This window comes from Phoxinus phoxinus (genome assembly GCF_949152265.1).
Source record: "Phoxinus phoxinus genome assembly, chromosome: 21".
NCBI classification, from domain to species: domain Eukaryota; kingdom Metazoa; phylum Chordata; class Actinopteri; order Cypriniformes; family Leuciscidae; genus Phoxinus; species Phoxinus phoxinus.
In genome coordinates, this window is record NC_136896.1 from 30,565,932 (window position 1) to 30,579,502 (window position 13,571).

At 38.9% G+C, this 13,571-nt stretch overlaps 1 protein-coding gene across 1 annotated transcript in view; it reads left to right on the top strand.

Annotated features, from left to right (window-relative positions):
• The window catches only part of LOC306990034 (WD repeat domain phosphoinositide-interacting protein 1), a 10,501-nt gene extending 83 nt beyond the window's left edge, over positions 1 to 10,418 (top strand). The window contains exons 1-12 of the mRNA XM_079596251.1: positions 1 to 223; positions 981 to 1,063; positions 1,620 to 1,789; positions 3,616 to 3,712; positions 3,831 to 3,928; positions 4,757 to 4,849; positions 4,928 to 4,998; positions 5,695 to 5,802; positions 7,107 to 7,265; positions 7,358 to 7,465; positions 9,172 to 9,284; positions 9,781 to 10,418. The exon at positions 1 to 223 is cut by the window's left edge and continues 83 nt beyond it. Coding sequence (XP_079452377.1) covers positions 111 to 223; positions 981 to 1,063; positions 1,620 to 1,789; positions 3,616 to 3,712; positions 3,831 to 3,928; positions 4,757 to 4,849; positions 4,928 to 4,998; positions 5,695 to 5,802; positions 7,107 to 7,265; positions 7,358 to 7,465; positions 9,172 to 9,284; positions 9,781 to 9,902 — 1,335 coding nt within the window. The 5' untranslated portion in view covers positions 1 to 110 and the 3' untranslated portion in view covers positions 9,903 to 10,418. The remainder of the gene's footprint in view (positions 224 to 980; positions 1,064 to 1,619; positions 1,790 to 3,615; positions 3,713 to 3,830; positions 3,929 to 4,756; positions 4,850 to 4,927; positions 4,999 to 5,694; positions 5,803 to 7,106; positions 7,266 to 7,357; positions 7,466 to 9,171; positions 9,285 to 9,780) is intronic.
• Positions 10,419 to 13,571: the final 3,153 nt, after the last annotated feature.

The following is a 13,571-nucleotide window of genomic DNA, read 5'->3' on the forward strand; positions in this document are numbered from 1 at the left end:
TACCTCAACAACAATAATTAAGTTGCACAACATATAATTTTCTTTGAACGCAAAATTGCCACAGTTCATGGACGTCTTTTGAGTCGTTGCGGAGTGGGACGTTTTTTAGGATGATCGAACCGATCGCAGAGTTCGGAACCGGAGAGAAGATTCGAAGACTCGGTTCTGATGGATCTCCGGATCTCCAGAGACTCTCCTGCGCTTCCTTCAACCAGGACACAACGTGAGCGCGCATATGAATCCTCTCGGGATCCGTATGTTCTTAAAAACTAGACGAGTTTCCCAAAAAAACGGGTCTCGGTGATCATGGCGTTTTATTTGCACAGTTATTAGTCTATCTATGCTATATCACAAACATGACATCTATCTATCTATCTATCTATCTACCTATCTATCTATCTATCTATCTATCTATCTATCTATCTATCTATCTATCTATCTATCTATCTATCTATCTATCTATCTATCTCTTTTGCATGGATTTTGCATGGCATTATTGCTGTTAATGCTTTTATTTCTGTTTTAAATCCAGATGTTGGCAAAGAATGTCCTTTTTGTTTCCAGAGAGAGACTGTTTTTCATACCTTTTTGTATTTTTCAAGGCTTAAGCCTTTATTTGATGGGTTTTGCACAATATATTTTTTATTGTTTTAATGATAATTTTTCTGTGCAAACTTTTATTTTGGTTTTTAAATATGTTCAAAAGCGAAAATATGAGTGTCATTTGTAGAATTTTATTTTGGGTAAAGTCAAAATGGCCATTTAATGGACTCTTTAAATGTTTTTTAAGGAATATGGTGTCACAGAAGAGCTTTGTGCTCTGTCATTGATAATGAACTCTTTTTATAAAAAAAAAAAAAAGTTTTTTAGTAACAAAATATACATTGTGTTTATGTAAGTAATCTTTTGTTAAATAAAGATGCTTGAAAAATAAAATCTCTCTCTCTCTCTCTCTCTCTCTCTCTCTCTCTCTCTCTCAGGTCTTTGGCTGTTGGTTGTAAGAATGGCTACAGGCTCTTCTCTCTGTCTTCTGTTGACAGAATGGATTGCATTCATCAAGGAGGTACAGTAAATAAAACTGCTTTAAAATTGCATCCCAAACATTTGTCCACAGAGCCATTGATATCACAGATATTTCATTCCTGCAGGATTTTGGGAAGTTTGTAAAATAAACAGAAGCGAGGCAAGGGTCAGGTCATCTTAGACCCAAAACATGAAGTGTTCAAACAAGTGTTCATCACAGCCAGAGATAAATGAATCGTGGTTCTGTAACCCAGTCAAATCTGGGGGGTTAATAACAAAGTCATCAAATCCTATATTTAAAAGCCTCCCTTGCCGAGGTTTTAAACATTCTTTTGTAAAGAAAGCCATAAATTCATAAATAAAACTATCATGATTTATTTTTTATTCATTTTACAAGGCTGTTTTGAAATAATAAAACAACCATATTCGTGTTATTTTAGAATCATTGAGATACTATTATAGTTTTTATTGATATTTGGAATTATTTTTATATTTTCATTTTCATTATTAAAATGTCCAAAATGTTGATTAAACGCATCTAACATAAAAGTTTGTAAATATATAATGTGTGTGTGTGTGTGTGTGTGTGTGGTCAGAGGAAAGCCCTGATGTGTGTGTTGCGGAGCGGCTCTTCTCCAGCAGTCTGATGGTGATCGTGAGCAAATCTACACCGTACAGGATGAACATCTACCACTTCAAGAAGGGCACCGAGATCTGTAACTACAGCTACTCCAGCAACATCCTCGCGGTCAAACTCAACCGGCAGGTACACACACTCGCTTAACTCAAACTCAACCGGCAGGTACACACACTCGCTTAACTCAAACTCAACCGGCAGGTACACACACTCGCTTAACTCAAACTCAACCGGCAGGTACACACACTCGCTTAACTCAAACTCAACCGGCAGGTACACACACACTCGTGTAACTCAAACTCAACCGGCAGGTACACACACTCGCTTAACTCAAACTCAACCGGCAGGTACACACACACTCGTGTAACTCAAACTCAACCGGCAGGTACACACACTTGCTTAACTCAAACTCAACCGGCAGGTACACACACTCGTGTAACTCAAACTCAACCAGCAGGTACACACACTTGTGTAACTCAAACTCAACCGGCAGGTACACACACTCGCTTAACTCAAACTCAACCGGCAGGTACACACACTCGCTTAACTCAAACTCAACCGGCAGCTACACACACTCGCTTAACTCAAACTCAACCGGCAGGTACACACACTCGCTTAACTCAAACTCAACCGGCAGCTACACACACTCGCTTAACTCAAACTTAACCGGCAGGTACACACACTCGCTTAACTCAAACTCAACCGGCAGCTACACACACTCGCTTAACTCAAACTCAACCGGCAGGTACACACACTCGCTTAACTCAAACTCAACCGGCAGGTACACACACTCGCTTAACTCAAACTCAACCGGCAGGTACACACACTCGCTTAACTCAAACTCAACCGGCAGGTACACACACACTCGGGTAACTCAAACTCAACCGGCAGGTACACACACACGCTTAACTCAAACTCAACCGGCAGGTACACACACTCGCTTAACTCAAACTCAACCGGCAGGTACACACACACTCGTGTAACTCAAACTCAATCGGCAGGTGCACACACTCGCTTAACTCAAACTCAACCGGCAGGTACACACACTCGCTTAACTCAAACTCAACCGGCAGGTACACACACTCGCTTAACTCAAACTCAACCGGCAGGTACACACACACTCGTGTAACTCAAACTCAATCGGCAGGTGCACACACTCGCTTAACTCAAACTCAACCGGCAGGTGCACACACACGCTTAACTCAAACTCAACCGGCAGGTACACACACTCGTGTAACTCAAACTCAACCGGCAGGTACACACACTCGCTTAACTCAAACTCAACCGGCAGGTACACACACTCGCTTAACTCAAACTCAACCGGCAGGTACACACACTCGCTTAACTCAAACTCAACCAGCAGGTACACACACTCGCTTAACTCAAACTCAACCAGCAGGTACACACACTCGCTTAACTCAAACTCAACCGGCAGGTACACACACTCGTGTAACTCAAACTCAACCGGCAGGTACACACACTCGCTTAACTCAAACTCAACCGGCAGGTACACACACTCGCTTAACTCAAACTCAACCGGCAGGTACACACACTCGCTTAACTCAAACTCAACCGGCAGGTACACACACTCGCTTAACTCAAACTCAACCGGCAGGTACACACACTCGCTTAACTCAAACTCAACCGGCAGGTACACACACTCGTGTAACTCAAACTCAACCGGCAGGTACACACACTCGTGTAACTCAAACTCAACCGGCAGGTACACACACTCGTGTAACTCAAACTCAACCGGCAGGTACACACACTTGTGTAACTCAAACTCAACCGGCAGGTACACACACTTGTGTAACTCAAACTCAACCGGCAGGTACACACACTCACATTTAAATTGTAATAATGTTACAATTTTACTGCGTTTTCCATCAAATAAATGCATTTTCTCGAGTATTCCAATCGTTTATATGTCCGTAACATATGTTTACATGTTTCAGAGACTCGTGGTGTGTCTGGAGGAGGCGCTGTACATCCATAATATCAAGGACATGAAACTCCTGAAGTCTGTCCTCAACACGCCACCGAACCCCAAAGGTGAACAGTTAAAACTGCAAACAGCTCAAGTATATCTTTGAGTTATTGCTGTAATCACACCTAAAAGCCTGCAAAGAACATATTATCACTATTTTTATTGCTTTTAATCCTTTCCCAGGTCTCTGCGCATTATCTGTCAATCATTCCAACTCATACCTGGCATATCCTGGGAGCTTCACCGCTGGAGAAATCACTCTGTATGATGCGGTCAACCTGGTGAGTGTGGAGGCGGGATGAAAAATTAAAAAGATAATTGCGACTTTTTATATATGAGAAGATATAAAGTCGCAATTGCGTGATATAAAGTTGGAACTGTGAGTTATAAACTTAGTCTTTTTTTCCTTAGAATTGGACTTAATAACTCGCAATTGTGAGAAAAAACGTCAGAATTGAGTTTATTTCTTGCAATTCTGACTTTATAACACAATTGTGACTTTATATCACACAATTCTGACTATATAACACATTACACACAATTCTGACTTTATATCACACAATTCTGACTTCATAACACACAATTGTGACTTTATATCACACAATTCTGACTATATAACACATAACACACAATTCTGACTTCATAACACACAATTGTGACTTTATATCACACAATTCTGACTGTATAACACGCAATTGTGAATATATCACACAATTCTGACTTCATAACACACAATTGTGACTTTATATCACACAATTCTGACTGTATAACACGCAATTGTGAATATATCACACAATGCTGACATCATAACACACAATTGTGACTTTATATCTCATAATTCTCACTATATAGCACGCAATTGTGACTTTATATCACGCAATTGCAACTTTTTATCTCGCAATTTTAACTTTATTTCTTGCAATTCTGAGAAATAAAGTCAGAATTGTGAGATGTAAATTCGCAACTGAGATAAAAAGTTGCAATTATCTTTTAAACGTTTTATTCTGCGGCGGAAACAATCTTCCATAGGTAAGAACCCAGTTGAATCTCCCAAATGTTGCTTTAAAAGGAAAGCAGAGCGTAAATCCTCTCGACTGTGGTTCTTTCAGAAGGAGGTGACTGTGATCTCGGCTCACGCCAGTCATGTGGCCGCCGTCTCGTTCAGCGCTTCAGGAACCCGTCTGGCCAGTGCTTCTGAAAAAGTGAGTCTGAGAAGGTTGTTTTCTCCAATATTCTCCATCTCATTACTCTCACCATGTTGTGATTGTGTAATAACCCAGGGCACTGTTATCCGAGTCTTCAGCATTCCTGACGGAGACAAACTGTTTGAGTTTCGCAGAGGGATGAAGAGGTAATGGATTATTTATATAGTGCTGTTCACAATACATATTGTTTCAAAATGCTATATTTAGTCTGACTATGTATAAATATATTCAGATACCTTAACAATTGATGTGTGTTTCTTCAACTACACACACTTTAACTGTATATACCAGGGGTTGATTTGACATTCTGTTCTTTTTCTCATATTAAGACTGAAATGTCTTAATTATTTAAATATATATAGCAATCAAAAAACATTATTAAATTTTTTTTGAAAAAAAAAATGTTTTGTTTTATTTTATTTTAATTTACATTTTTTTAAATGACAATACAAAAGTTATCAGAATTTGAAAGCAGTGTTAAATTTTGCTGTCTTAAAAATGTCAAACTTTTATACATGGATAAATATAGCTTCCATAAAGTTTTGGGAAGGATCGCTAAATTTGGGGGTCCAAGGCATCGAATAAAAATAAAAACTCTGGTATAGATATGAATGTTTTACACTTTAGATCTTAACATTTAAAATGGCATTTCCAAATTAAGCAATGTGTGAAAATATGTGATTGTGCATAAAGTGTAATAAATGAGTTGGCTATTTAATTGCAAAAGTGTTCGAATGCTACACTGCATTGAAACATTTGAAATGGAAAAATCACTGAGAGTGTGAAAAGAGTGTTTTATGACAGAAAGTCTTCATACGTGAACGATGTGTGGTTGTGTTCAGGTACGTCAGCATCAGCTCCTTGTCGTTCAGTGCCGACGCTCAGTTTCTCTGTGCCTCCAGTAACACAGAGACTGTTCATATCTTCAGACTGGAGCATCACAGTCCCAGGTACAGTACATACAACATCCAATCATAAAACATGTTTACCGCCTCTCAGAGGATGTGCATTAATGCAGTAGAGCTTCACGATTATGCCTGGTTCAGATTACTCACTGTGTCAGATTACGCCAATCACCTTTTGAAAGTAACTTGATGCTTAAAATAACAGTATCAGTTAAATCATTACACCAGTAGGTGGCGACAAGTGACTGTCATTGAATCATTCATTCAAGAGATTCGTTCAAAAACACGGATTCATCCATTAATGAAACAAATGGAGTTATGAGTGAGTCATTGAATCATTCATCCAAAATATTAGTTCAAAAACGCAGATTCATCCAGTAATGAAACAAGTGAAGCCTTTATGAGTGAGTCATTGAATCATTCATTTAAAATAATCGTTCAAAAACTCTGATTCATCCAGTAATGAAACAAGTGAAGCCTTTATGAGTGAGTCATTGAATCATTCATTCAAAAGAATCGTTCAAAAACTCTGATTCATCCAGTAATGAAACAAGTGAAGCCTTTATGAGTGAGTCATTGAATCATTCATCCAAAATATTAGTTCAAAAATGCTGATTCATCCAGTAATGAAACAAGTGAAGCCTTTATGAGTGAGTCATTGAATCATTCATTTAAAAGAATCGTTCAAAAACTCTGATTCATCCAGTAATGAAACAAGTGAAGCCTGTATGAGTGAGTCATTGAATCATTAATTCAAAAGAATTGTTCAAAAACTCTTGATTAATCCAGTAATGAAACAAGTGAAGCCTTTATAAGTGAGTCATTGAATCATTCATTCAAAAGAATTGTTCAAAAACTCTGATTCATCCAGTAATGAAACAAGTGAAGCCTTTATGTGTGAGTCATTGAATAATTCATTCAAAAGAATCGTTCAAAAACTCCGATTCATCCAGTAATGAAACAAGTGAAGCCTTTATGAGTGAGTCATTGAATCATTCATTCAAAAGAATCGTTCAAAAACTCTGTTTCATCCAGTAATGAAACAAGTGGAGTATTTATGAGTGAGTCATTGAATCATTCGTTCAAAAGAATCGTTCAAAAACGCTGATTCATCCAGTAATGAAACAAGTGAAGTGATTCAAAATTAATTACAACTTTACATTATATATTTAATATTTAAAAAAATTCTCTAGTAAGTTATATGTTATTTTGTTTAGTTGTACTCAGAATCGTGGGAGAATTGTGCTCTCTATATTATTAAATGAAAAAATCATGATTCTCAAAAGTGTAATGGACGTCCATGCTGGTTATTGCTGCTTCATGATGTGTGTGTGCTCTCATGAAACCAGTGCGGATTCTCCCTCCTGGTCCGGATATATGGGGAAGATGTTTTCCGCCGCCAGCTCGTTCCTTCCCTCTCAGGTGTCGGACATCATGCATCAGGACCGAGCGTTTGCTAGCGTCCACCTCAGCGCGGCCGGCATGAGGAACATATCCGCTCTCTCCATGTGAGTCCCAAACACGTACTGTAGATATGTACATATGGAGTTGTGGAAGTTCCTGAATGTTGTTCTCTGTGCTGATACGCCATCGCTCGCAGGATCCAGAAGGTTCCTCGTCTTCTGGTGGCTTCATTAGATGGTCATCTCTACATCTACAATCTCGATCTGCAGGAAGGAGGAGACTGTTGTTTAGTCAAGAAGCACCGGTGAGCCAGAGGATTACACATCATTCATTATGACACAATAAATCATAATATAGCATTGTTTTTTTGTTCAATTTGATTCACAATAAACCATAAAATATAAAATTAATAAAAAAATGTTGTCCAATTTTATTTGACAATAAACCATAAAATATCAAATGTATTTTAAAAAATTTGTCCAACAATAAACCATGAAATATAGAATTGATGTACAGTTTTTGTCCAATTTTATTCACACTATTCCATAAATTATATAATTGATTTGTTTTTTTTGTCAAATTTTATTCACAATAAGCAATAAAATATAGAATGTATGGACATTTTTAGTTAAATTTGATACACAGTAAGCCATGAAATATAATTTATTTACATTTTTGTCCAATTTTAATCACAATAAACCAAAAAATATGTGATTTATTTAAATTTTTTGTCCAATTTTATTCACAATAAACCATAAAATATAATTTATTTACATTTTTTTCCAATTTGATACACAATAAAGCATAAAATATAAAATGTACTAAAAAATGTTGTCTAATTTTATTTGACAATAAACCATAAAATATCAAATGTATTTACATTTTTTGTCCAATTTTATTTTACAATAAACCATAAAATATAGAATTGATGTACAGTTTTTGTCCAATTTGATTCACACTATACCATCAATTATATAATTGATTTGTTTTTTTGTCAAATTTTATTCACAATAAGCAATAAAATATAGAATTTATGTACATTTTTTGTTAAATTTGATACACAGTAAGCCATAAAATATAATTTATTTACATTTTTATCTAATTTTATTTACAATAAACCATGAAATATAATTTATTTACATTTTTTGTCCAATTTTAATCACAATAAACCAAAAAATATGTGATTTATTTAAATTTTTTGTCCAATTTTATTCACAATAAACCATAAAATATAATTTATTTAAATGTTTTGTCCAATTTTATTCACAATAAACCATAAAAGATAATTTATTTACATTTTTGTCCAATTTGATACACAATAAACCATAAAATATAGAATTGATTTACAGTTTTTGTTCAATTTGATTTACAATAAACCATAAAATATCAAATGTATTTACATTTTTTGTCCAATTTTATTTTACAATAAACCATAAAATATAGAATTGATGTACAGTTTTGTCCAATTTTATTCACACTATACCATAAATTATACAATTGATTTGTTTTTTTGTCAAATTTTATTCACAATAAGCAATAAAATATATCATTTATTTTAATTTTTTGTTACATTTGATACACAATAAAACATAAAATATGTGATTTATTTACATTTTTGTCCAATTTTATTCACAATAAAACATAAAATATGTGATTTATTTACATTTTTGTCCAATTTTATTCAGAATAAACCATAAAATATAATTTATTTACATTTTTGTCCAATTTGATACTCAATAAACCATAAAATATATAATTGATTTACAGTTTTGTTCAATTTGATTCACAATAAATCATGAAATATAAAATGTATTTCAATTTTTTGTCCAATTTTATTCACAAGAAACCATAAAATACAAAATATATTTACAGTGAAACATATTCAACTGAAAATAAAACCTCCTGACTGTATAAACGAGGCTCACTCACAATCAAATTCACACGTACATATATATTGTGGAAGTCGATGGTGAAATCTCGAGCTGATTTTGCATGTGATTGTTCCGATAGACTGTATGAAAGTGCGGATGAAACCCCAGCGGCGCCGGAGCTGGAGGCCGGAGGTTTATCCTACGCAGAAACTGTGTCCACGAACACCAATCAAGACTCTAGTTCCCTCACGGGTACGTCGAACAGGAACATGTGACCCTGGATCAAACCCAGTCTGGAGCCGCACGGGTATATCTGGGGCAATAGCCAACAGTGTATGGGTCAAAATTATCTATTTTTCTTTTATGCAAAAATCATGAGGATATTAAGATCATGTTCCATGAAGATATTTAGTAAATGTCCTACCGTAAATATATAAAACATGTATTTTTGTGAGTGAATGCAGCACAATCGTGAACATAAATGCACAACTTTAAAGGAATATATTTTTTTGCTCCTCAGATTCCAGATTTTCATAATTGTATCTCGACCAAATATTGTCCTATCCTAACAAACCACACATCAATGGAGAGATTATTTATTCAGCTTTCATATGATATATTAATCTCAATGTCAAAAAATGGACCCTTATGACTGGTTTTGTGGTCCAGGGTCACATATATCAAATGTGTGGTTCTCACAGCACTTCCTGAAGATTGAAGGATAAATGATGATCCACTTTTCTTCCAGGATACTCTGAGGATGGCGGAGTGAAGAGAGGAGAACTGATCCCAGATCACGAGTTTGCGGATGACTCGCTGCGTCTGGATGATGAACAGGAGTTTCCTCCGGTTAGCTTTCAGGACACCTGAGGATGCAGATCATCATAAACATCAGAGCTGTTGATAAACACACCTTTATGGTCGAAAAAAATAAGAAACATAAGTAATAAACACCATCAGCAAATAGAGCATAGAGCAAATGTGTGTATTATGCATTTGCAGATTCTAACTACAACTGTGAAATCATATTTTGCGTATGCTTGATATATTCTGATGAAGAGCGATCCTGTTCACTGAATGCAGAACTGATGTGCTGTCACTCGAAAGGCAGATTTGGAAATTCACTGTTAGAAATGTGTGTAAAAAAGCAATTTACCGACAGTATTAGTAAGAGTTGCAAACCTCTAATAAAGATGTATTAAATACTGATTGTCGATACATTGAGTTGACAGATTACATTAGTTTTAGGGTTTATAGTATCAATTTCCATAATGATTTCACAAGATACGCAACAAATCATATCATTTAGTCAATTTCACATTAATAAAATACAGCTGCCAAAAGGAAGTGTGTGTGTGGGTAGGTTAAGGAGTCGGGTTAGTGTGTGTGTGTGTGTGTGCGCGTGTGTGTGATGGGTAGGTTTAGGAGTCGGGTTAGTGTGTGTGTGTGTGTGTGTGCGTGTGTGTGTGATGGGTAGGTTTAGGAGTCGGGTTAGTGTGTGTGTGTGTGTGTGTGCGCGCACGTGTGTGTGTGATGGGTAGGTTAAGGAGTCGGGTTAGTGTGTGTGTGTGTGTGTGTGTGTGTGTGTGTGTGTGTGTGTGTGTGTGTGTGTGCGCGCGTGTGTGTGATGGGTAGGTTTAGGAGTCAGGTTAGTGTGTGTGTGTCTGTGTCTGTGTGTGAGTGTGATGGGTAGGTTTAGGGGTTGAGTTAGTGTGTGTGTGTGTGCGCGCGCACGTGTGTGTGTGATGGGTAGGTTAAGGAGTCGGGTTAGTGTGTGTGTGTGCGTGTGTGTGTGATGGGTAGGTTAAGGAGTCGGGTTAGTCTGTGTGTGTGTGTGTGTGTGAGTGTGATGGGTAGGTTTAGGGGTTGAGTTAGTGTGTGTGTGTGTGTGTGTGTGTGCGCGCACGTGTGTGTGTGATGGGTAGGTTAAGGAGTCGGGTTAGTGTGTGTGTGTGTGTGATGGGTAGGTTTAGGAGTCGGGTTAGTGTGTGAGTGTGTGTGTGTGTGTGTGTGCGCATGTGTGTGATGGGTAGGTTTAGGAGTCGGGTTAGTGTGTGTGTGTGTGTGTGTCTGTGTGTGAGTGTGATGGGTAGGTTTAGGGGTTGAGTTAGTGTGTGTGTGTGTGTGTGTGTGTGTGTGCGCGCACGTGTGTGTGTGTAATGGGTAGGTTAAGGAGTCGGGTTAGTGTGTGTGTGTGTGTGCGCGTGTGTGTGATGGGTAGGTTAAGGAGTCGGGTTAGTCTGTGTGTGTGTGTGAGTGTGATGGGTAGGTTTAGGGGTTGAGTTAGTGTGTGTGTGTGTGTGTGTGTGTGTGTGTGTGCACGCACGTGTGTGTGTGATGGGTAGGTTAAGGAGTCGGGTTAGTGTGTGTGTGTGTGTGTGTGTGTGTGTGTGTGTGTGTGTGTGTGTGCGCGCGTGTGTGTGATGGGTAGGTTAAGGAGTCGGGTTAGTCTGTGTGTGTGTGTGTGTGTGTGTGTGTGTGCACGCACGTGTGTGTGTGATGGGTAGGTTAAGGAGTCGGGTTAGTGTGTGTGTGTGTGTGTGTGTGTGTGTGTGTGTGTGTGTGTGTGTGCGCGCGTGTGTGTGATGGGTAGGTTTAGGAGTCAGGTTAGTGTGTGTGTGTCTGTGTCTGTGTGTGAGTGTGATGGGTAGGTTTAGGGGTTGAGTTAGTGTGTGTGTGTGTGCGCGCGCACGTGTGTGTGTGATGGGTAGGTTAAGGAGTCGGGTTAGTGTGTGTGTGTGCGTGTGTGTGTGATGGGTAGGTTAAGGAGTCGGGTTAGTCTGTGTGTGTGTGTGTGTGTGAGTGTGATGGGTAGGTTTAGGGGTTGAGTTAGTGTGTGTGTGTGTGTGTGTGTGTGCGCGCACGTGTGTGTGTGATGGGTAGGTTAAGGAGTCGGGTTAGTGTGTGTGTGTGTGTGATGGGTAGGTTTAGGAGTCGGGTTAGTGTGTGAGTGTGTGTGTGTGTGTGTGTGCGCATGTGTGTGATGGGTAGGTTTAGGAGTCGGGTTAGTGTGTGTGTGTGTGTGTGTCTGTGTGTGAGTGTGATGGGTAGGTTTAGGGGTTGAGTTAGTGTGTGTGTGTGTGTGTGTGTGTGTGTGCGCGCACGTGTGTGTGTGTAATGGGTAGGTTAAGGAGTCGGGTTAGTGTGTGTGTGTGTGTGCGCGTGTGTGTGATGGGTAGGTTAAGGAGTCGGGTTAGTCTGTGTGTGTGTGTGAGTGTGATGGGTAGGTTTAGGGGTTGAGTTAGTGTGTGTGTGTGTGTGTGTGTGTGTGTGTGTGTGTGTGTGTGTGCGCACGTGTGTGTGTGATGGGTAGGTTAAGGAGTCGGGTTAGTGTGTGTGTGTGTGTGTGTGATGGGTAGGTTTAGGGGTTGAGTTAGTGTGTGTGTGTGTGTGTGTGTGTGTGTGTGTGTGTGCGCGCACGTGTGTGTGTGATGGGTAGGTTAAGGAGTCGGGTTAGTCTGTGTCTGTGTGTGAGTGTGATGGGTAGGTTTAGGGGTTGAGTTAGTGTGTGTGTGTGTGTGTGTGTGTGTGTGTGTGCACGCACGTGTGTGTGTGATGGGTAGGTTAAGGAGTCGGGTTAGTGTGTGTGTGTGTGTGTGTGCGTGTGTGCGTGTGTGTGTGTGTGTGTGATGGGTAGGTTTAGGAGTCGGGTTAGTTAGTGTGTGTGTGTGTGTGTGTGTGTGTGTGTGTGTGTGTGTGCTCGCACGTGTGTGTGTGTGTGATGGGTAGGTTTAGGAGTCGGGTTAGTTAGTGTGTGTGTGTGTGTGTGTGTGTGTGTGTGTGTGTGCTCGCACGTGTGTGTGTGTGTGATGGGTAGGTTTAGGAGTCGGGTTAGTGTGTGTGTGTGTGTGTCTGTGTCTGTGTCTGTGTGTGATGGGTAGGTTTAGGGGTTTAGTTAGTGTGTGTGTGTGTGTGTGTGTCTGTGTGTGAGTGTGATGGGTAGGTTTAGGGGTTTAGTTAGTGTGTGTGTGTGTGTGTGTGTGTGTGTGTGTGTGTGTGTGTGTGTGTGTGTGTGTGTGTGTGTGTGTGTGTGTGTGTGTGTGTGTGTGTGTGTGTGTGTGTGTGTGTGTGTGTGTGTGTGTGTGTGTGCGCGCACGTGTGTGTGTGTGATGGGTAGGTTAAGGAGTCGGGTTAGTGTGTGTGTGGAGCAGGATGTGTTGATGAACATATAGAAAATAAAACACAAGGGTTGCAAAAAGGTAATGTCTTAATTATGACTTAGTATGTCGACTTTGTCATAATTATGATGTCCAAAAGCATATTTTTCTGATTTGTGGCAGAAATGGCCTTCCATACATCCGTGCATCACGTTTGATTTTTGTATTTAATAAGTTTATGTGAAAGTGGAGTGGTGAAAATTACATTTTAAACCGTTTTTAATAAAATGGCAGACTCTTTTGTCTTGACTATAATAGGTGATGTTTTGAGTATGCTAATAAAACAGGCATATTTTCACACATGACGTGCGTATCAATAATTAAGTTTGGAATTGTGATAACAGTGGCAAATAATGTCTTTCAGCAGCAGATGTACAACTAG